General features: G+C 36.0%; 1 protein-coding gene and 1 pseudogene across 5 annotated transcripts; both read right to left on the reverse strand.

The window, feature by feature from the left end:
• Positions 1-1707: 1707 nt before the first annotated feature.
• LOC144544219 (Tetratricopeptide repeat (TPR)-like superfamily protein) lies at positions 1708-19410 on the reverse strand. 5 transcript variants are annotated; one of them, XM_078292647.1, is made up of 23 exons: positions 19270-19410; positions 19108-19182; positions 18532-18692; positions 17715-17926; positions 16887-17131; positions 14878-16386; positions 14305-14508; positions 13738-13873; positions 13578-13646; positions 13274-13473; positions 12696-12931; positions 10247-10457; positions 9786-9941; positions 9550-9707; positions 9020-9209; positions 8339-8724; positions 7209-7389; positions 6233-6447; positions 4996-5665; positions 4798-4900; positions 2603-2679; positions 2431-2512; positions 1708-2145 (listed from the first exon to the last, which is right to left on the reverse strand). In XM_078292647.1, exons 1-23 carry the CDS (start codon positions 19270-19272, stop codon positions 1964-1966), a joined length of 5661 nt encoding a protein of 1886 aa, XP_078148773.1. In that variant the 5' UTR covers positions 19273-19410; the 3' UTR covers positions 1708-1963. The 5 variants fall into 5 exon arrangements, with proteins under 5 accessions (XP_078148773.1, XP_078148770.1, XP_078148772.1 ...); XM_078292644.1 differs by having other exon boundaries at positions 2603-2688; XM_078292646.1 differs by having other exon boundaries at positions 14305-14517.
• On the reverse strand, positions 10837-11809 carry LOC144544019 (ATP synthase subunit a, chloroplastic pseudogene; annotated as a pseudogene).
• Positions 19411-25150: the final 5740 nt, after the last annotated feature.

Here is a 25150-nt window from a genome sequence, read left to right on the forward strand (position 1 = left end):
CCATCTACTGTGATGATAAACGTCTCGGATCTTTTAATTTTTTGCATTTCTCTGTTTCGATGAATATGCCGAAAACCGGGTCACACCTCACACGCGGTATAATGATATATACTCGAGTTGTGGGTCAAAGGAGTTCACAACAAGATTGAATGTTTGATCTTGCCTCAGAAAATCGTGGAAACCAATTTCAGATTAGCCCATGGCGAGGAATTCGTATCCTCTGAGATATCTCAAACTTTGCGTGACTTTGTGGAAAATCCCAATCGTTTAAATACGTTCTGCACGAATCTCAAAGCACAAATAATAAGGACCCTACATCACCCCCGAATAGGCACCGGACACGTCGGTCACGCAAAAGTTGAGATATCTCAGAGGATACGCACTCCATGGCGAGGCCCAGTTGATGGGAAACTGATGAGAATTTTTTTGGAGTCTATGGTACTATGCATATCACGGATTGTTGTTGTGTTACGGCTCTATATTCGAGTTTTCAAATCCTAACGGTCGATCCGAACCGTTCATCTTGTTCTCCATATTAATATGTGTTTGGAGACCAAATTTTACATTTTTTGAAAAAAATTTACTATTTTTTTAGATATTTAGAAAATCACTTGATTTGAAAATTCTGGACCATCCAAAAACAGTGATTTTCAATAAATCTAAAAAAATAGTAAAAAAATTTCAAAAAATATAAAATTTGGTCTCCAAACACATATTAATATGGAGAACAAGATGAATGGTTCGGATCGACCGTTAGAATTAGAAAACTCGAATATAGAGCCGTAGCACGGTAACAAATCGTAATATGCATAGTACCACAGACTCACTCATTTTTTTTATATAGAAAAAAGAGAGAGTATTTTGAAATTTCGATGCATAGGAGGATCAAAACAAATTTTCAATCCAAATGGTTCTTTCTGTTTTCAGTTACATTAGATTCTCTGCGGCTTCCGTTTTGTGAAGAAAAAGAAGTTTAGGATCGGAAGAAAGAACATATTAGAAAGCTGGTACAAAGGATCTAAAATATAACTAAAAAAAGAACATATATCTATAAAATTTTAAGAAAGTTCGATCCTAAATACATCTAGTTTTTCAATAAAAGCTATGGACCTGAACATATTAAAGTGATTAAATTGTCAACATTGATAGTTATGCTCCAAATAGTATCTAAAACATATACAAATTATTATTGTTAGGGTAATTTCAAAAACATTTATAAAATAATTAAAATATAGCATTTAAAGCAATTTGCATGGATAATAGATGTTTTTGATTAATTATGAAATTATTTCATGTAATTAAACAATCAAATATTATCTAATACTTGCACAAATAATTATTAAATCAACTTCAAAAATTGCATCAATTTTTACGCAAACATAAGCTACAGTAATACATTTAAAAGAAAATTTACATGCATTTATCAAAGGCATATACTACACCCTCATCAGTGATATGATAATGGAGAAATGGTAATATCAATAAAGAAACGAGGCTTTCCATGTTCCTCTCGAGGAGTCGAGGGTATAGCGACAACCATTTAATTTGTTAGCATTTTTTTGGGGTAACTTGTCATTTTCAGACGACATGCTGATTTTGCTTTTTCTTTCTTTTTTTGGCAGAATTTACATTAGCCTCGTTACAAAAATATATTAGAACTGGTATATTTAATAGGAAAATAATTGTCTGTCCCGGAGAACAATTAGCTGGCCCCTAACAATAACTTGAGATATTTAAAGGTAGCCATCAACATCCTCACGGCTCGACAGACAAACAACCATACAACAAAATTGCCAAAATAATCTCCATTGTTCCAGCTAAAGCTGAAGCCCCACATTGCTATGCCCATTCAACTTCTAAAGGCGCAACTAAATAAATGGAGAAGACGAATGACCAACTCAATAAAATCGGTCACACATTAACTTAGCAAGCAGCACAGGAGCCACTGCACAAAATCTCAAACTCAATTAGTATTACTATTCTTGTTCCCTCCACAGTCTTCTTGAGCGTCCTCAATTGCATTGGATGAGTCACACTTCTGTAACTGCATCGGTGCCATGCTCGATTTCATAGCCTCAGGTTGTTTAGCATGCTTGTGTTCGTATATCTCATCAGTCTTTCCTTTTTCCTTGGTACTACATGCACCTAATGAATACAAGAGATAGTTGTATCTAAGCGCCGGACTTTTTACTTAGTTGCCTGTATTTACCGGAATAGTAAAAAAATCTTCCATTCATAAACAACTTCAAAACTAACTCTCTGCGATACGCATGAATAACTAATGTTTTTAAAGAACCTGGATTAATTGACCTTTTACTAGACAAGTAGCGGTACTATTATTTTTGCAAATAGGTATAATATAGTGTGTTCCTTTTGTTTATATTTCTAAAAAAAAATTGAGAATGTGGACTAAACAATTTTAAAGCAAACCTGCAGTGTCAATATCAACTTTTGACTCTGAAGGTTGAGAAATAGCCAGTTCAGAAGTCCCTGGAAGCCTTGTCGTTATTATCTGCATACCCACATTTGTTTCTAGGTCAGAAGAAAAGCCATCCGTTAAATTGGGATAATTTCAGAAAAAAAAAGTGCAAAACCTCCTTACCTCCATTTCATCGCTATGCTTAACAACTGATTCAGCTTCACCCACCTCTTCTTTGTCTACCTTTTCCTTACTGCCACCTGTACCTACTAACCAGGAAGAAGGCATGTTGAAAAGCAAAAACGCACCATGTGCAAGTTGAAATATAGCATTACATATAGCATTACATTGAGGGAAATTCTCTCAAAGGCCCCCAACCTCTTGATTTAGATATTCAAAGTATGATCATGACGTCCATGTTCGGCAACCCTCCTTAAGGGTGAAGGATTAAAAAAATAATCTTTGCTAAGGAGTGGTGGTTTAAGAAAGTTGAATCAATACAATTAAAACATGTCATAGTATGAGAAAGATTGTAATAGACCAATATAACCTTTAAGTTATTTTTTTCATAGAATATAGTGAATGATGCTTTTATATTTCATAAATTTATTTTCACATATAATTTATGCAATATAATTATTAGCTGCATATTACACCCTAATTAATTTTCAGAAATTATTAATTAACTAATTAAAGAATGATCAAGTTGGATGAACTTGATTTTTACGCTTCCGACAGTTTGTATTTATCATACTAGCAACCTTCTTATCATCAATAGATCTTTTTTAAGCATTTATCTTGCCTGGCATAGTTAAGAAAAATCAGGTTTTCATAACTTCAATTAAACTTTATTTCTTGGTTTTCATGTCCCTTACCAGCTGTCCTAGTGATGTTTTGGACTGGTACCAACGTACCAGTTGGATTTTGAGTAGGTATTTGATTTGACATTTCCTTTCCTCTTGAGTTATGTATCGATTTTGTTCTCTGTTATTTGTAATGAGATATGTTTAGAGTTGTTGCTTTTGTTGGTAGTTTACAATTTTGATATTATTAGAAAAGCCATACCGGTAATATGAAGATAGAGCACTTTGGTGTATACTAGCAAGCAGCGTGAATACTTGATCCATTATGCAAATATGGCCATGAATCAGTACTTAATTCATACTAATACTAGCAATGTAGTAACAATAAAAAGAAACACAAGATCTGATCAACCAAAAAGAGTATGAATTATTTGAATTTTAGCATTAGGAATTTGGACTCTAGTATGTTGTGAATTCATATCTGGCTTGTACACCGGTGCTATCCCATTATATTGAAAGTCTACACTTAGCAGTCCCAACCATAACCACCTATTGAAGCGGCTAATTAATGATGTGCATATGAATCTAACCCAATCAGATTTCTTAAGCGAAGAAACAACCCAATCAACAAGAAGAAACAGCAAGAACGGAAGAAAAGGAAGAAACAACAATCAAGGTCAAAAATACCAACTGTTGTAATTTGTGTATGTTGCCTTTCAAATTGTTCCTACAGTTAACAAAATAAAAAGAAACAGAAATAACAAAAAAAAATATCAAATTGAGGTCGCCGGAGGTGTGGGGAGGGGGGCGGCGGGGGGTGGCAGAGGAGAAGTGCCTTCGAAACAGATGTCTATGGATAGGTCATCTCAAGAAGAAGTCATCTGTGGTGTCAGATTTGGAATATGGTCGCTGGAGAGCCGGCAATCAAGGCCGGAAAGAAGAGGGGATTTATTTTTTCTTACCTAGGGATGTGGGTTGGAGTGGGGAGAAGAAACAGGTAAAAAATTATAAAAAATAAAGGACCTCTAAGGAGGGGTAGGAATGTCCGCAAAATGAGTCTAAGGAGTTCCCTTTAGAGGTCAGTTTGCTAAAGAGGGGCCAGACTCGACTTAAGGATCTATTCTAAGGAGATGCTTTAATCCAGTTTAAGAAATCTTTGTTCGGCTGGATTAAGAAGGATTAAGGCTAAAGGAGGTCTAAGGACATGGCACCGAACAAATACGACATTATTTACCATTTCAAACTGCCATCTTAACTAATGGTCAAACATAAGCCAAAAAAAGAAAAAACCTCATTATCAGCAACTGAAGCTCACCAAAACACTATTATCTTCTACCACCTTAGCATAATAGCATGCTTACAAAAAAATTATTATTAAACTTTGTTTGATAGTTATTCAAATCATAAAACACTCTAATGTGGTTGTTGAAACTTCAAGGTAAAAGAGCATCTGATTTTAACTTGTAACCTAAAGAATACAGACAAAGTCTCCCTCTTTTTTTTTCCTCTAACAATATTCTTTCAAAAAACCTAGAAAACAGATATGGATAAAACACAATAAATTTTGAAGCAAACCTGTTGTGCTTCTGATAACTTTTGATGGGGAAGGTTGTGAAGCAGGTGAAGCAGGTGAAGCAGATGTGTTAGTAATTGCCGGAAGCCCCTTTTTTGTTCTTATCTGCACTCACCAACATTTTCTCTAAATAGCAAGCAATTTTTTTTTTATAAAAGAAAGCAAATCTTTACTAAGATGTGAAAAAAATACTCCTTTACCTTCATTTCTTCACAATATTTGACAACCATAGATATGTTACAGTACCGACCATGAACCAAAGTATAAGCCCACAAAAGCAGCTTCCTAGGGATGCTAAGGTCCAAGTTTCCTACGACATCCTGGGAAGGTTGCACCTGTATTTGCATGCCATCGCTCATCAAAACAGGTTGAGGCACCAGAACCGTGTACAGATTAACACCAGCAGGAAATGTCCCACAAGAGCTCTCTCGATAGAAGTTATAAGTAGACCTCATCAAACCAACTGCCTCCTCCATTTTCTCATCTGCCACCCGCCTGATTTGGACATTTTTTATTCTGGACAGAATTTCAAACAAGTTCATGTCAAGACCTTTGGACTTCTCTTGCCCCTCAGGTGATGACATCAGGAGCTCGTCAGGTTGAAGATCAACATAGAGCACTAAATTGTTTCCTGATGATGACCGGTCATCAGTGAGGTTAGTCCCAGCTGAATCAGGGACAGGGGTGATCAATGCAAGTTTTATTAAGAGGCAACGGCACCAGGCGAGGGAAGCATTTTTGCAAACTTTTGCAAGGTTGTTATTGGAAAGTTTGGGGGTTTTGAAACGCTTTCGAACTTTCTCATTTATTGTTTCAAGTTGATGCAGTCGTACGTCACTCTCCAGCAGCCGGATGAATTGGTGAATATAACTGTAACAATGGGCAATAAGAATAATATATATAAGCATTACTTGCAACGCATCATTCCAGGAATTAGCCAAGGAATAAATAAATAGTAGGCATCATTACAGACTCATAAGTGCAAGGCATCATTCCAGGAATTGGCAAATGAAAAGAGTAAATCAATAGTAAGCATTATTATAGGAATCTGAGCCAAACAGCAGCCATTTTTAAGAAGCTATAGAAATTTGTCAGGATGTCCCCTGGTATAAATTCAGACTGAAATAACTGTTTCAAATCTTTTCTGCTGGACTCTTAAAGCTCAATCAACTTCAATAACATTTTTCCTAATCCCCACTAAATTGTTCCAAACAGAGGCGGAGGGAGAAAGGAGGAATGGGGGTCAATTGACCCCCATTTTTTTTCAAAATTTTTATATTTATATATCATTTTCTATATAATTTAGAGTAAAATGACATGATACTACAAAATTGACCCCCATTTTCTGCAGAAAAATTTATATGGTTGACCCCCATAGTCTGAAAGTCTGGTTCCGCCCCTGGTTCCAAAGATACAAATTTCGTTATTGTAAGTTACCCAAATAAGTTGGTCTCTGATAGCTCAGGGCAATTGACTTCAGGTAGACTGCCAACCTCACCCCACATGCTTGCATGATCCATAAATGCAGAGAACATTTTCTCCAACAGCTGCTCAACTGCAGCAGCATCACTCGAAACTTTTATTGTGGAAGTAAGAACTTGAATGTATTTCCCTAGTGCGACAGGAACCATGTCCACTATGCACAGATAGAACTGTATACAACCAAAGTCATCCACCAAAACAAATATCAGCATACTGATCAAAAACAAAATATCTCATTATCCCCTTTTGATAAGATGAAGACATCCTAAACAGTCATAGAAATCCCGTTTTTCTTTATTCCCTCAAAACTACCCAAAATAACCCTGTTTTAATTTAGAGGGATACTATTTATTTAGAGATAACAAGTGAAATAGATGGGGTAGTTTTGGAAAATCTTCTAAAATAATGGGACTGGAAATGGTGCAGAAGATGAAACTTTTGGGGTCCATGTTAAAATTCATATGCTTTTCTTGATGCACAGCAATTCTCAATCTGAAATTTTTTTACTTTACTTTGGAAGTGGCATATTACCAACTATTTCAGTCAATAAGAGTCACATGGCCCGTTTTAAGCTACAAAAAACAGAACCCTGACGAAAATGACCAAAACCAATTAATCGATTACTCAATACATTTACATTTTGTGGGATCACATGAAATTACTCCAATAAGATTAAATGAAGACATAGATAAGAAAATGCCTCCAAGTACAAGTAACAGACAATCAGCTGCTACTCCAAAGCAAAACATTATGTTTTGATAATTTTCAAAAGAGGGATGCAGCTGGTAACTAATAGGTATATGCTAGTAGTATGGAACCCATAAAAGTAGTTTCTTATTGCCACTGGATTGGCTTAATTGTTCGAGACCACAAACTAATACACTACTACACTGTTACACTGGTAAGATAAATCTAGGGAGCTAGCTGATACCCTTTTGTCAGTTCGAAGATAGCTGTAAGCCCTCTCTAGAGTAGGCAGGTCACGAATTCTCTCCAACAGGTTCAAATAAAGGAGCATATACTTTCTGATACAACTGATGAATTTGCGCGAACTTTCTGACAAGCTGACTTCCAAGTTCTTTTTGCTCCCACCAACACTCAGATTCTTCCTCCTGTCATAAAAGAATCATAAAAAAACTGTTAGGATCTTTCTTCAAGCACATTAGGCCACAAAACATACAAGTATTGTTGAAGGATGAGTATGAACTCCATGATGGGTTTACACCCGGTCTGATGGCAAAGATCGGGTATAGACTCAAGCTGAAGTGATCCAACAATTTGGTGCAAAAACTGGAGCTCCAGCTCGAGTGAGCATCATTTTCTGTCAATCTAAACCTTGCCCTAATGTGATCAAAAGAGCTTATCACCAGGTGAAGAGAGTCGATGGTCTTCAAAGTTAAATTAGTAGCATTTGAGGAAAAACCTAATCTGTCAGTACAAATCTCTTCCTAGGCTACCAACACTATATATATCTTATGCTGATCAAGGTGTGAAACACATTCAATGAGAATATGAGCCTCATAATGGTTAAAGAACCCAACATAGTTAGGTTAGATATACATGGATCCCATCTAATTTTAAACCTCAGCATTTAATTCAAATCATAGTCACAAGTTTAGAAAGGGTTGTGCACAGCCATTTAATATAGTAATATCTTTTGGGAAAAAGAAGGCCTTTTCTAGGCCAAGATGAGATTCCTCATGAAAATTGATACACGGGGCAGAGGACTTACCTCTTCACAAGTTGTCTGGCTTTAGACTTACCAATTTTCCAACCCTGTCAATTAATTTTTTTTCCCCATTTTTACCACTTTTCAGTTAGCAACAATTAAAATGCACCTGATCCATTGATTCTAGCTATTTACCTATGGAAGAAATTCTATCAGTTGACTTCTCTAGCAGTTGTATAACCATACTACGGTTATAACTATGAAGAGAACATCAGCAATATTTTATTTGACAATTCTCCTTTAGGGCTACTTACTAAACAAAATATGCTAACCTAGTTTGGTACCATACTACTGCATACTGAATTACCATAATTGCAAGGAGAAACTCTTACCTTCCCTTTTTTGCCATGCCATCAATTTCCCACATGTTCACCGTAAACGAAGACCGTGAAGACTTGAAGCAGAACGAGAGCTCGTCTCTGGCCCTTTCCAAGTCACCAGCATCTCCCCTTCTATACAACCCCAGCGCCATCTTGTATCTTGCCTTGTGAAAATGCTTCAATTCTCCCTCTACGCATATACCCAAGGCTGATATACAGTCATCATAGAGTACAAGCCAAACCTTGTCCAGTAATTTGGGGTCGATACTTTCTTCCCCCTTAGGTGAATCAATCATGCTGGCATCTGATTTTGAAGAGTTGAGATCATCCGCTTTCCAACCAAGCATGCTTGATATGGTCTCCTTTGTCGAGTCCTTATAGGCATAAGCAGCAACTATCTGGATAAAAAAAAATTAATGCACAAAAAGGAAACAGAAGCAAGGACTACAGATTACTTCCCACAGATTAACTACAGAAAACATTTCTCTTACATATAAAGCACGAAGCACGTATAAATATTTCAAATTTGTTACTGTAAAAGGGGTTACTGAACTTGGTAGCTAACCTCACTGCTCCAGGAGAGCACTAATTTCACTGTTTGGATAATTTCCTTCCAATTCTTTCTTCCAATGTTAATATGACATAAATCTGCTTCATAGCAGTAGGGAACTATACATGTGGAAAGGAACAAACCTGGATGACATCAGATTGCTTCCCTCGAGTATAAAGTAGCTTCAGACGTGATGCATGAAGCCTATAAACAGGATCAACAGCAGTTGGATTTAGTTCTCCGGCTTTGGCATAGTATGAAAATGCTTTGGCAGGAGAGTGCTTCAACTTTTCACAGAGCTTCCCGAGGTAAAATGCATGGAGCCATTCAGGTCTATAATTTGAAGTTGGAGAAAAGAGTTGTTATAAGAAACTACAGTAGCCAAGAGAGGCAATAATACCTACTGAACCCCAACCCACCCTTTCTATTTACTCATCAAAACAATTGATCATGTCAGCTCTTGGAACAGTGAAATAATTGAATTTCCTCTTCCTTAACTTTTTCTGCTTTATTATTGGAATTAAATATCATTCATAGTAAATAACAATGCAAGGTTTATTTTAGTCATTTCACATACTTCAAGCTTTTTTTAATGAAATATAAAGCTCTTGGGAAAGAGCAGGTATTAGGGTTTACAGCCAAGAAAAGAAGAGAAACAGTTGAGGAAACATACTTCAGTGCAATAGCCTTCTCAAAATGCTTCATTGAACTATGACAAAGTTCCATCCATGTAGCATCCTTGGTGGGTATCACTGACCTTTGATCATAAAATGGCACAACATTTTGTACACAGTCGTAATATACCAGCGCCAGTAACTCATTTATTTCACTCTGAGAAAGAAGCCAATTCATATCAGAGCATAAAAGAATAAAACTCTAATAAAGAGCAGTAACTGGAAGCAGCAGTACCTCATCAGCGGAAGTGCTTGCCAGGGCCAAACTCATTAACAAGCACCGCCTACTGCGCCTTCTCCCTGTATGAACCCTTTCATGCATAGTCGTATTCTTCTTCCAATCAGATATGCTCATGTGCTTACTACCATCATTCAATAGCAGATCCACTTCCTGCAATTCAGGTTAATGCCATCATTACACTCACATGCAAAAAAAGTTAAGCAGATATACATACTTTGTTCTAGACTTCTAGCGGATAAGGTTTTACAAATGACACATAGCATCAACTTGTGCTAGCCTAAAGTAATTCTGAAAATATAAATGAACAAATGAATAAAAAGTACCTTGGAACAGTTATGGGCATATGCCCCATGACATGTAGGTAGAATGAAATTAAGCTCTGAGATCACACGTTCAAATTACAATCAAGGATTTCAACCATAACAAAGAAAATGAAAAAATTAATCATGTACTACCTCATCATAGATATGTGCAAGCTTCTGCCAGCTCTTAAAACGCAAAGGATTGTACAGCAGGTCATACTTCAAGATATTTGCATTTTGTTCCACAAACTCTTCGCCTTCCTTTTTCAGCACAAATCCAGCATATTTGTCTGTAGCACTTGTATCTTCAGCTTGCGCGATGAAGTAGTAAAGGTTACTATACACCTCCAAGTATGGCTCTGAGCTGAAATTGACACGTACAAAATAAAAAGAGAATTAGACCACAACACAGCAAGTTGCAACTCACAATTCAAATGAACTAATTTTAGTGCACATGCTTTGGGTATGCTAGAGCAATACCAATATCCTTCATTATTGCCATAACCACCAGATATCCTAGGTGCAAATACAGAGAAGCGAGACCTAACTTAAGTCCCATGGTCCAAAATGTTACCAGATTATGTTTAGCCAATAGGCATGGTCATGCCTGTTGGTGTTCAGGTTATAATCCAGTCAACCATCCTGGATTGAGATAAATGGTTTGGGTTATTATACTGGTTAGAAGTTCAACATAAGAGCTCAGTGCTAGTGAAGCTGCAAAATCTGTCTTATTAAAACCTCAATTAGAACATCCCTTCCACTTTACACCTCAGAACGCGCCTTCCTCTCTATTCTATAAAATCTAGAAGAAAAACGCTTTCCCTTCTTCTTAACCTTAACCCAAAATCAAATGGCTAAGAAAGGGTTCCTTTTAAGGGTACTCATAGGAACAGATCCAGTGGAGACGGAGTGGGGACTGTAGCTCAGAAGGATTAGACCATATGGCTACAAACCACGGTGCCGGGGGTTCAACTCCCTCGCCCAAAGCCTTAAAATGGAAGGCCCTTGACTTCCCCTCTAGGGGTAGGAAAGTCATGATCGGGATAGCGAACACAGAGTTCTTTAACTCGGGGTATAATTCATGTGTTGAAATGGAAAGTATTAATAGCAGAGCAAGTATATATTTCCAAAAAATGCAAAAACTCAGAGATAAAGGTTTTGTGAAATCTTCTAGAAGATTTCACAAAACCTTTATCTCTGAGTTGGCTTAATATATTTCTCGAAATAATTCAATCCATTTTTGCTAAGACCTGCATAAAATATGTCACTTACGTGAGTAAAACTAAAGCAACTTTAGTATTTATATCATTCGTGGGGGAAGCTAACTCCCATGAGGTAACTCAACGATTTTCCAAGGGAAAAGAGCATCTGACCAATTAGAAATGTAAATAAAAGGGAATGTAGGTCTATAAAGGGAACCCAAGGACCATATTTGTCTCCAATCTGAGTTTTGCTTAAGTTTAGTATAAATTCAAGAATATATTCAAAGAAATTCTAACCATCAGTCAGAACAGCTATGATGACCGATACTAACAAGATTGCAATTACAATAATAAATACTTGGGCATGGATTTGTAAACCTCCTATTTGCCAATAGAGATGTTGGCCTACTTCTACAGCAGATAGCTCAAATAACACAATATATGCTCTAATGGAAGATGATAATTCATAATTTCTTTTCCTCCGATAGAATTTTGACTTAAAGAAAAAGAAAAAAAAAATATTTTCAATTCAACAACTGAAGCATCCTATACTTAGGATAATGAGAAATTCTTAGCTTCGCCACTGTAAAAGCTTTAGCCAATTTAACATGATTTATGATCCTAACAGCTATGTTTATAAGAGTTATACTAATTGTCCTAATTTCACTTGTGGAGATCCAAATGGGCGATCTGAGATGATGATATAACCTAAACATAAGAATCTCAAACAACAAGATCAATACTAGTTGTAAGCTAAATCTTGAAGGAAGTCTGACGCTAGATGGGATCATCTGACGTAGTATACACTAATGCTATCAACATGGCAGAGACTTTTTTTTTTTACTAAATAGAAGTTTCCTATTAAAAACAACCATATATAGATTGCCTTTGCATTAGGAAATGCTTATAACAAATATGATGACCTACATGATAATCATTGCATAGGAACTTCTGATACATTAAGCAACTTGCTAATAGATATGTGCTGAAACAACTGGTACTTGATAGAATTATGTGCCCGAAACATCAAAATATCAGGCGGTATCGCTGCAGGATGGAAAACTGTCATGTACACCTCAAAACATAGTCTCTAATTGAGTATGCTCCTCCCTTACTTTGTTTGTAGAAAGGAAGTACCATATCACCCACAATTCTACTATTTATAAAGAGATAAATAATCATGGGCAAGGAGTGGTTTAAGCATTTTTAGAAGATGTGAAAGCATGATTTGCAGAACTATATGTACATTTCACACTATGAAGTGGCAGGGTTACTTCTTAAGGACAATGATGCATGTGAATAAACCTTAGTACTTGCCAGTGCTTTCATGTGCTTAAATTTGTTACTACAGCAACACAGAGAAACTTATTGAAGTACAAGTCTACAGAGATGGACCAGACCTAGAAATAGATAGCTTTTCAAACTCCTTCGAACTCCGTTCATCAGGGAAAAATATGTTCATGATAGCATCCCTGCCTCCATTAGATTCATATATTTCAAAGAGCTTTTTTTCACAAGAATCTGGGCCATCTAAGAATTTCTCAATAGCATTGCTAGCCATCACCTCATTTGGTGGCTGATGAAAGTGTTTGCGGATAGCTCTCAGCACCCTCCTCAGTTTCACCAAACCAGATCTCTGAAAAACAACAGTTATTTAAGTGCAAAAATGGGAATAATTAAAGTAGATTAGGACCCAGAACACAAAAGGTAATAGCAGTTTGATATCACAAATGGCAACAGGTCAGTTTTGGTTGATAATTTGAAAATAAAATCAAGAACAGTCCACCAAACTTAAACAGATCAACCAGAAGATTTAGAATTGCCATTTGAGATGACCAAAATAAAGCATTATGGTTCTTGTAAATTGGTAGTGCTTTAGATTGTTTTTGGTTTCTATTAATACTCTGGCATTAAGTAGAGAAATGATGACCCCCCCAAAACAAAAAAATAAAGAAGAAAAAGGTAAGAATATATGTACAGATAATGTCTTGGCATATGGCAGTATATAATGAAATACATCAGCACATTGCTCCTTGGTTTGATAGTCTCCACGACTAGTATTCTGATGTGTCACTAGATCCTCCTCACTGGTTGAATCTGGGTTCATATTAAGCCCATAAAGACAGAAGAAGCTCTGATCCAAGGCACCATCAATACATGATTCCAGTTCCTCCATCTCTGCACTCCCAAAAAAACCCATAAGCAACTACTGTTTCCATAAATATATAATTATCATTATACTTGTATTTTATTCATTCAATGCAAATACTGAATTTTAGCACCATTATCTTCCAAATCGTCATCCTTGGTTTGTTCATCATGAGGTGCATCTTCCTCTACACTGTTTGTACCTGAGTTGAAACCACATAAGTAAGATAAATCTCTCATAACCTAAGGCTTGTTTTAATCTTTCTTTTCCAGATATGTGTAAAGAAAACATACAATGAAGAGATTTTAGAGCCAAAAGGTGATTAATTGCGAACTTCAGAAACGTCCCTTCCTCCCCTTTACTGTCTTTACCAGCACAACAAAGCCCATACTCTGCTAGTAACTCATGCACCGTAACAATGAGATCCACCTGTGGTCAGCGTATAAAAAAGCAAGATCACATTGTGAATTTAAGCAATTTCAGGTAGGCCCCTGATACATATCAATTATTAGATGAATACCCCTCCAAAATGCCAAGGTGTCACAAAAATGCTTCGATGATGCTAAAATACAAAAATTAAACACGATACAAAATTAAAAAAAAAAATGATATCACTATCCAAAAAGATGAGTAAACAACCCTCTTTACTCCAATCAACTACATAAATGAGAAAGAATAGGATAGCACGGAAATTACAAAACAAAATAGAAGATGAGATATATGGTAGTTTGACATGCAAGTGGTCAGATAACATAGAAGTATAGGGGTGTCTATAACATTTCAATGTTTTAAAGGGGTACATATAACATAGTTCCAAAAAATTAATGGTCAGCTTCTAGTTCAAAGGAAGCAGACACTACCTGAGATTTAGTAGTGACGGATGGATCGAGGTGCTGAAGCTTACAGAAGGAAATAGCCGCATCTACGAGGCAAGTGCTCTCTATCTGTTCTGACTTGTTCACAAGTGATCTTCTGGAAAGGAGTAACTTCACACAACCGTGCACAACTGTCAGGAGCAGAGATTGTGTATCGGCAATTATGCATGCCAGAGAAGTAAAAGTTCCCTGCACAGACTACAATTAGTGAGGTGATATAAATGTTCTCGTTCATGATTGTGACAAAATTTTCATAAATTTTTGACGTTATCATAACTAAAAATGGCACTTCCTGCTCTCTATGTCTCTCTGATCTTTGCACAAGATTTTGGGGATTGTACTGGTCTACAAAATCTGAAAAGCTATACTGGCCTTAATTAGATTTTCTCAATGAAGTAGGAATCTGATAAGAAACCAAAGGGCTTGATTCTTTGCTTTAAGTCACTCGGAGGACTGGATATGAGGAAATACAACAAAAACAAAACTGAAAAAACAAGGACGTCAACCATTAGCTATTATCAAATCCAAACTTTGCAAATTAAAGGAATATTAACTTACATCGGAGTCACCCTTGCCAGCAAAGGATTTGATTAGACCCGTGCTTTTGGCTAAATCTCTTACAATTCCAACAATCCTTTCAATCTGCCTTGATTTCACACTTTCTAAATTTTCCAAATCAGAAGTTATTACATTTATACCAGCATCAGCTGTCATCAGTTGTAGCTTCCTCTTGTGGCACTCCAAATACACATCTAACTTCATTTTCTCTTCCTTCTCGCATGCTGATATTAACAAATCCAAAGCAGATATCTGCAGTGCAACAGCCTCACGACTTTCCAACTTCACATCCTTGGTAGAGAAAAGGAGAGGAGGGAGCAACTTGATACACTCTGTGGGTGGCACCTTTTTCTTTATTTCATTCTCATCCCTCAGTAGAAAGTCAAGCTTTATGGAATTTAGTTCACGATTTATCCTATCAATAGTTAGCAATTTCTCGTTCATGCAGTGAGGTAAAAAGACAGGCTCTTTTAGAAGAGAGATGGCACGGTTAAAATCATCATAAGCTCTCCCTTTGTCACCGGATGCAAGAGAGAGGCAACCTCTAATCCAATAAAAACGGGCCCAGAAGGACGAGATGTCATCACAGCTTTCCTGGTTAGCGGTGTTATTACCTTCTTTATCAGTAGAATCTTTGTTTGCTAAGGTACTAGGTATTTCCTTCTCGACAGTATTATCGATTTCACTATCATCTTTTTTCCGGGGGGTATTATGTATTTCCTCCAAAAAGTTATCAGTGGTCATGTCATTTAATAGGCCTTCTTTGGTGACAGACTCGGGGAGGTTAGAAGCAACATGTTCAATGATCTTGCAAATATGGTAATTCGAATCAGAGAGGAACTCTTCACTTTTCAGCTTGTTATCGGAACGTGATCCCAAGTCAAAACATACCTCAGCAAGATACATATGGCAGCACTGGGATCTCTCCATACCCCATTGTCTAGTCAACTTGTCCAACTCGGGAAGTTTAACAAAGTAATCCCGATAGGGAAGTGCTAGTTCAGTAAACTCCTCTAGCAACATATTACCTAGCTTAACAGCATTGCAATTTTCTGGAATTAGTTCTATGAACTGCTTCACATCACTAGCTTCGATCTCAGGTGTGTACTTTGAAACATCAGGAACTTGAAAGCTAGGACTGGCGCAGTCGACCTCCTTATTGCTTGATTGTTTTAGTATGAACTGTTCAAGGTTCTGGGAAATGACATTTGTATCCCTTCCTGATTCAAATTCGTCTTTCCCTGATTTTCGGCTCCTGAGCCTCTCAAGCCTTGTGCTACGCCTCTCTTGAGATTGCTGCTCCTTGTCAGTAGCACTTGCTTCTTTCTCTTTTGTGCAAGGAGTACTATCAATTGTTTTTTTGTCCATTTCATCTGATTCTTTATATATGCTGCCATCTACATAAGCTTTTACACTGCAGTAAGAATGCACATCAGTTGAGGTTAGGATGCTAAGGGTTCCCTTCACAAGAGCTGACCATGTGGCCTCCGTCAATTGCATGTCAGTGTCCTGTCAAAGCAAATTGGTGTGTGGGAAGTTAGGGTCTTAGTAGATGCAAATTCCGAAACAAAAGAAAAATCACTAAAATCTTTAATATATATTTTTCATTATTTTCCTACAACTGAAAGCTCAAACAAAACAAAAGCAAACAAATAATTATTTATTTACCTTACTATACCAACAATAGGTAGAAGTACAACTCAATTTCACAATTATAAAGACAATTCAAATAGCAGTTTGGATTACGTCAATATGAATTGTTTCCACACTGTTTTTTCTTGAGACTTGGACTGGTGCATTGTGACCCAAAAACATAAAACACACATGATATAGAAAACATATTCCTCTTAAACAAGATTTTAGTATTTAACACATTGTCAGATAGACACCTCAACAATTCCATCAGTTTGAATGCATAAAACCTATTTGGAATCACATGCAAGCTTTACTCAATTGTGCACTATATTTTGTAGTATTTGACTTGATAGGCTTAAACCCTATTGGATAACCTGTCTAATCCTTTTTGATGGGCTGTTGGTCAAATCCAATTTTCTCTTAAACTTCAGTCTGGGATGCTCCGGCTCAAGTTTGTCAAAACCTTGAGGTCCCGATTCAGACCGCTCAATTGCATTCATCACATGCATGGCACGGGAATGAGAAGGCCACTTCTCAAGTAACCGTTTTGATACACCAAGGCACTGCACCTCATCTCCTATAGCAATTAATACTTCCATGAGTTTTTCCATACAGATCCCTGCATGAAGATAAGGAGTCAATTCATGGTTCATAATGACTCGATTATTGCCAAACTTGACAGTATTGCTTATTCCAAATTGTCAAGTCAAGGGGGGCTGCTTGTCTGTCTCTGTGAGTTTGTGCCTAGTGCGTGCATGTCGTGTGTCTGTCCTTTCCTTTTTCTTTGATGATAGCACCTCATGTGTTGTTCACTTGATCGGAATTGTACGTTTTTGTGTGTGAGCCTATGTTCCATTAATGTTCTTCAAGGGTTGGAAATTAGAGTTAGGGTTCCTTCATTTTGTACCGAGTCGGTGGAAAGGAAAAGGCAGTAAAAATGAAGGTACTTAATTCTTACCCCAAGTAATGCATTTAAGTGTTTCTAGTTGTTTAGCTATTGGCTTTGACACCCTGAAACTATTGGTTAGTACTTACTACTGTTGCCCCATATTACATATTCTTGTATATCAATTCCATCACACTAAAATGTTCAGAAACAGGGCCATTCAACAATATCAGTGCAAATGGTGATACTAGAAAAAATAGCACGTAACAAAATTTGCAAAATGGAATAATAAAGGACATGAAATATAAGTGCTTACAATTAGTTGGGCTAGATATGAGCCCTTGCTCAAAAGCCCACCTTGCCATGCCAAGTGAACCCATTGAGCACGACAGTGTGCCAAGTTGGTTCCAAACAACAACATCACCCCAATCAAGTTCAACTGCTTGAAGATAGCATTGCATTGCATTTTCATTGTACTCAGGCCCTAGCTGAAGGAAAACACTTGCAAGGTTCTTCAGAGACAAAAACCTAGGCAAGACCAAGAATTAGCACAAATTAATCAATAAAAGAATTATCTTAGGCCCTAACCTAGTTAGATGTGGTTTATTCAGTAAAAGCCATTTATTCTGTTGCAGTGTGAACAAAATGGCACTCTCTGTTTTGGCTCTTTTGGTACTTCTAGGTGCATTTTGGAGACTGGAACAAGGTACCTTCTTATCAGTCTGTTTCCTTTCTTTTCTGCTTATTCCTATTCCGTTTATGAATTTCCACTTCTTGACAAAAGGAACTAACAAAAATTTGGCGGCCAATAAAAGTAAAGTTAAGCCTTTCACAAGTAACAGGCTAAATTTACAAATAACAATAATACCTGTACATATTTTTTTCAGACTGTGAGGTTACAATTTGAAAGCCTTGGATAACTTCTAAAAATTATCAAATTTCAAGATTGGTATTTAACCTCTGCATAATAAATTAGGAAAAAGATCAGCTTAGCCTAAAATGGAAGAGAAGCCACTCTTACAGGGACCTATATCATATAATCTGATGCCCTACTAAGGAAATTGTCTTATTTCTGCTAAAGCCTGACTCTTAGCTTCTAAATTGCTCAACAGAACAAATCACTGTCTACTAACCTTAGCTGACGCAAATGATGGTCACTACCACCATTATCTGCTAGAATATCTGATATGAGTGGGTCTTTTAGTACTTCTTCAAGCAATTCCCGTGCTTTTGCGAAGTCTTTTTCTTGCAATTTGAGTAGCCCCTCATGGTACTTTTGAGAAAGAAAGAATTCCTGAATTTATAGAATTGAAGCATTCCATAACTTAGTAAATGAATGGTTTTCCCTGAAGCTTGGTTTTTGTTTTCAATAATACCTTCACATTTTGTTCCTATCCATGACCAAATTCAGCATGATTTAAAAATCAATACGGAAACTGGAAGCTTTGAAGTGGTCGCTTGATTGATTGGAAGCCAACAAGCATGAGTTAAATTAAAATTTCAAGAAACAAACAGCATGACTTGTTGCGCGAAATTCTATTGTTGTAATTTCAAGCAAAAGAAACTATGTCGCAATGTATATTTAGGGTTTACGAATTACAGAAGCCATTTTCTCACTAACTGAAACAAATAAATTTTCACATAAAGAAATGTACAAGAAGAGCGATATAACTAAAAAAAAAGGTCAAAATGAGAAGTAGAATTGAGACCTTAGCTTCTTTAGTAGGCGCGAGGGGTTCCCACTGTTTGTCCGAGTCTGTATCGTTTATAGCGGCAATGGAGAACTGTCAAAAAGAGAAAAACCACTTCAACTATTGAGCGCCGATCAGATTAAAAAGAGAGAGAGAAGAGGGAGGAGATGATTAACCAACCATGGCATGGCAGAGAAGTGATCGCTCTCTTGGTCTGGTCGATCAAACTTCTACTCTGAGCGGGAGAGGGGGGAAGATGGCTCGCTCGCTCTCTTGGTCTGGTCGGTCGGGTTCTTGGGAACTTGAAATTTTTTATCGATTAAGACCCTGCGTTTTCGGCTAACAATAAATCAATCCCTTTATTATTTCTCATTTCTCAAAAAGGAAAGGGTTGCGTAGTTGATCGGGACTTGGGTCTGCTGAAGTCCGGTTCCTCTGAAATAACTCAAATTTTTAGTTTAGATCGGAACCGTCCGATCAGAATGCACGTTTAAATACGTTCTGCACAAATCTGAAAGCACACATAATACTGACCCCCTACATTACCCCCGAATAGGCACCGGACACGTCGGCCACGCAAAAGTTGAGATATCTCAGAGGAAACGCACTCGCCCATTGCCGCTTTAATTTTGGTGCCGAAACAGATCTGAGGGTCCGAATCTAAACTCAAAAATTAAGTTTCTTTCGGTGAATGAATTCACTCGGAACTAGATAGAGCGACTCGTGTTATCCTTGCATAGAATCTTTTTGTAAATTATTTTGATTTAGTGTTTAATTAGTCTCGACTCGCCCTTTATTTGAAACCTCCATCTATTTGAAATTGTTACATGTTGATATTATTTTTAGATATTAACTATTTTTATTTGCATAGATATCTTTCTTGTGTTGTGATGTGATGTTCAAGATGGAAAATTGAGAGAGATATAAGTTAGAGCTAAAAATGTAAAATAGATCAATACAAATGTTGGATGCGTTTGTTTCTAGCATTATTTTGCACGGACAAAATTATATGCTGATAAAACTGGAATAGATACACCTTATACATTGTATTTGTTGTGTGTGTTTGATTTTGACATGAATATAACAAGGTACGGTATGTTGAATCTTAAAAAAACTGAAATTTTCTTTAAATTTTCTTCTATGAGATCAAAATTTCCATACAATCTATCAATTATCCTATATCTTTATAATACGTCTATAATAAACAAAAAAAAGACTACAAAATGAAATTTCTCCGTGAATTTTTTTATTATCCTATATCTTTATATTAAATCTATAAATAAAAAATTCTGCAGTCTGAGAAGCATTTTCACACATGCAACCCTACAAAATTCTGATATTATAGCATTGATAAATCTGCAACAAAATCAAATTTTGCTAGACAGTTCTCTTCTCAGTATCTTCAGTGAACAAACAAATAATAAACATGCAGTACTTATACTTTGCATTCTTAAAAAGTTTACAACAATCAATTCAATAATCTTTCTAATAAGAGATATAGTGGTAAGATATCTTCCAATGAAACAACTGAATGCTGCAATTGGGATTATGTAAGATATCTTTCAATAAACCTTTCAAAGGAGCTGGAGAATAAAATCTTGATACATTGGTTAAATATAATTTTTATGTATGTAAGGTGTGCAATTTTATTAAGCAGGAATATGGTACCACGGCTTTTCGTGGTATTAGATACCACTGGATCTAAACCCTTCATTACAATTTTAATGCGAGTGAGTCTATGGTACTATGCATATTACGATTTGTTATCGTGCTACGGCTCTATATTCGAGTTTTCAAATTCTAACGGTCGATCCGAACCGTTCATCTTGTTCTCCATATTAATATGTATTTGGAGACCAAATTTTACATTTTTTGAAATTCTTTTACTATTTTTTTAGATTTATTGAAAATCACTGTTTTTGGATGGTCCAGAATTTTCAGATCAAGTGATTTTCTAAATATCTAAAAAAAATAGTAATTTTTTTTCAAAAAATGTAAAATTTGGTCTCCAAACACATATTAATATGGAAAACAAGATGAACGGCTCAGATCAACTGTTAGGATTTGAAAACTCGAATATAGAGCCGTAGCACGGTAACAACCCGTGATATGCATAGTACCATAGACTCACTCTTTTAATGCATTGCCAGATTTCCGTCCGTTTCTATTCTTTAATTTCAATAGTTCTGATTTTCTTTCAATATAAATAGAAAGTAAAAAAAAAAAAAAAATGAAATAGAGTAAATTCAGTCTTGCGTAGTGATTGTTATTTGGTTTAGTAAATGATTTCTACATGACCACACTATTTGCGACTTCTAAAAACTTGATCAAACATCTTACGAGTATTCCATTTCTCTCACAATAAATGTCTAATAATGAATAATGTGTCTAGAAAATTAAATACACAATAAGTACATCCAACATATAATTCATAATTCATGATAAACAAATTACAAATAATAAGTTTTGCATCCAGGAACAGGCTGCTTCTTCAATGATACATGGGTTAAGGAAACTAGATACATTGATATATGGGTGGAGAGGGAGGTGTTATTTTTATTTTCCTACGCGGGCTGGGCTTAGCATTGGGCTTTCTATTACTTTGGTTTCAAAAAATAAAAAAGATTAGCAACACTGAAAGCAATTACAAAGGGGAGAGGGGGGCGTCCGACGCCCATCGGACCACTTTTGTGTTCGATGGGTTCGCTCACCGTCAGATTTGCTTTAGGATTCGTGCCCGCAATTTTGTGTCTGCTTTAAAATCCGTATACACGAATTCTAAAGCAGATCTGACGGTGAGCGAACCCATCGAACACAAAAGTGGTCCGATGGGCGTCGGACGCCCCCTCTCCCATTACAAAGTGGTAGTCATTTTCACATTGAATGTCCATGTAACATATGCAAGTGGAAAATAAGATACTCCTGATTTCCTAAAGAGTGACAACTTAAAAAGTCATATTAAAACGGAAAAAAAAAAGAAAATGACAGACATATCTTATCAAGATGAACATTTTTAAAATAAAAACTAAAATATCTTTCAAAATAAATGGACAAATACTTACGAATTGAGAAATTCATCAGTCTTTGCTACAACTTTAAAAACCTCAAGAGAACTCATAAATTTGAGACACTCTGCTTTGAGTTGACTGCAATTGTGTTGTTCAGCCAAAAGCAGTGTTTTAATAATCGGTTCTTAATCAGTATTCGGAAAGCCATTGCATACCGCATATACGGTATGCGGCCATATATACGGATTTATATATTCGGATTTTCAAATGAAAGCTCATATTAATTTGTATACATAGATAAACATAGATAAAGATAATAAAAAGAGAGAACAAGCAAAATAAAATATCAGAGGCATCTCATCAGTTTGTGTATAATCTCATCAGAAGCAAAATAATTTGCCATTAGAATTATACACAAATCTGTCACATGTTGAGCAAAATAAACTCAACAGTTTAATACAACCGAAAAAAGTCAGACAATCAAGAAAAGAGGGGCTGGGCTTGACGGAGGAGAGGCGATCGGCGATTGGTGACTGAGAGTGGAGAGGAGGCCAGCGGAAGAGATCCGATAACTTGGTGACTGAGAGTAGAGAGGAGGCCGGCGGAAGAGATCCGATAACTTGGTGATTGAGGTGATGGTGACTGATCGCACAGCCGCACAGGAGAGGAGAAAGGGGTTAGGTTTAGTCGATGATATTCAAGAAGGATTAAGTTTAGGCGTTTAGCTGCACAGGGAGGAGAAAGTAATCAAAATATTAAATAATTTAAATTATAACTTATTCGGATTCTTATTCTCTATTCGAAAAAATTCGGTCGAATAGATAGTATGCGGCTGAATATTCGAAACTGAATATTGGACCGAATACTTATTTTCTATTTGGTTTTCAACCGAATACGAATATTCGATCGAATAGACAAATTTTTAAAACACTGACCAAAAGTAACATAGTTCCAACATTGCTCAAGCTGAAATTCTTACACAGTAAAACTTCACACATCAACCTTAACCTCTCCAACTGATACCTATATTTTAGTATTTGCTCATCAAATAAAAAATAATAATTAAAAAAAAAAAAAAACTTATACATACCTATCCACAGCAATGAGCAAATGGAGAACCATCAACATCAGATCGTGCTTTTCACCATCATTGTTCCCCTCGGAATCGGGCAGTGAATCGGAATAAATGAAGTAAAGCATGGATTTGAAATTGCGGTTTCAATATCTTTAACTTTTATGATGTTTGTCGATTTCTCTTTCATGCAACTGAGATTGATATTGATATATATTGGCTTAGAGACTACAGATTGTAATTTTCTACGGTCTACACCAAAATTATTTTCTTATTATATATGATTTTGATTATCTCAAAGGTCACCTATGAATTGAGATGGCCAGTGAGCTTTTTAATTTATTTGAAGGGGATGTATCCGTATGGAGAAGAGCAAGTGAGCAACGAATCAGGGAAATTGGACAGTGACACTGTTTAATTATCTCATTTAATGCTTTACTTTCCAAACCTGTTCGTTTCTTTTTTTTCTTGTAATTATGCGTGCCAATGTATGTGGAAAAGACAAATTGCTTTAAATGGGGGTAGCATTACTTGTTAAATTCAACTATTTCATCCATTTCACTTTATTGATTATCTATAGTATACATAAACAATGTGTGTTAAAGATTTTAACAGAGCAGGTTTGACTTCATGCAGCACACTAACCATATGTAAGCACCGTTTTGATTCTATAGTGCACTCCGTAAAATTAAAACTATGTTAAAATCTTTACCCAATGTATGTGTCCCAAGTATAAAGAAATATAAAAGTCAAACCAGAAATCAACACAAACAAGCACAAGAAATTAAAAAAAGAGACCAAGATTTTACGTAGAAACTCTTTTGAAAAAAAATCATAGAATCACACGGTACAAATTCACTAGATCAATGAAAGTTTTCACAATACAAGGAGATAATCAAGTCATTAACATTTTCTCTCACACTCTTTTATAATTTTATACACTAATTTGAGATTTTCTACTGTATTAAAATAAATTGAATAAAAAAAAGAAATCAAATGGAAGACACGACTTGAAGACTACCGCTCAGTCTCTATCCAAAATCTTTATTTCTACCATAACCAGAAAAAAAAACACACACTCCGGTTTTGGAGAAATTCAAAATTTACCTAAGCCGCTCAGGTATTCTGCGACTCCAAAAACTGAGGTCTGCACAATGCCGATGCAGCCCAAGTCAGGAGGGCACTCATTTTTTTTTTTGGTTTTAGCACAAAAATTTAACATAAATTTGGCAATTCCAAAACTTTGCAGCTCCATTATTTAATATTATATATTTAGAAAGTAGCAGCAATCACCAACAAATGCACAAATTCCAAATCACTTGCGAAAAAACAACAAAAAGAAAACAATGGGACCGCAGAGGCATTGTGTGGGCCTGACTGAGGCCGCATCAGCATTGTGTAGATCCCAGTCTTTGAATTTCCCTGATTCGTTGGTTAACCATATCATGCATTTGTTCTATGGTAATATTCTGTTTTTATTAGAGATTCAGAAAAGGAGTGAATTTAATCTTAGTATCTTATTTGGTTAACCAAAACAAAATAGTTATCCTTGCTTGCTCTACTAGTTTTTTAATTGTTAACATTATTTCATATCTCTAGATAAGACTTAAGTAGGCACAGCTAATTTTGACTCAAATCTGCTTATCATTGATTACAACTTCGTGCTAACATCTGTCTCTGTCTCAACAACCAAAGAACAGTTCCGGGAAAAGATTCTCATAATTATAAATATAAAAACAAGGTGCGTGTGATTCATGTTTTAGATTACTACAAGGAAAATAGATGGAAGGCAAAAGGGAAGAAAAGGTCTTAAATGGTTTGACATTGTATCTACCAGAAAATTATATGTAAATAAAAAATCAATGGTTTTGAGGAATCTTTCAAATGGATGCTAGCATGTTTAAAATAAATAAATAAATAAACAATTTTGAGGTTTACGAAAATTAATGGGAGTTTGAGACCTTTACTCCAAAAAAAGAAC

Source organism: Carex rostrata, chromosome 26 (genome assembly GCF_964058835.1).
Source record: "Carex rostrata chromosome 26, lpCarRost1.2, whole genome shotgun sequence".
Lineage (NCBI taxonomy): Eukaryota > Viridiplantae > Streptophyta > Magnoliopsida > Poales > Cyperaceae > Carex > Carex rostrata.

Excerpts from the sequence above, each read along its gene's own strand:
- LOC144544219 (XM_078292642.1), bottom strand. Across the intron at positions 16,387-16,886 it reads CATCAAAAAGGATTAGACAG|GACACTGACATGCAATTGAC; the intron begins GTTATCCAATAG and ends TTGCTTTGACAG. Across the intron at positions 9,708-9,785 it reads CAAGCACTTCCGCTGATGAG|AGTGAAATAAATGAGTTACT; the intron begins GTACTGCTGCTT and ends CTTCTTTCTCAG.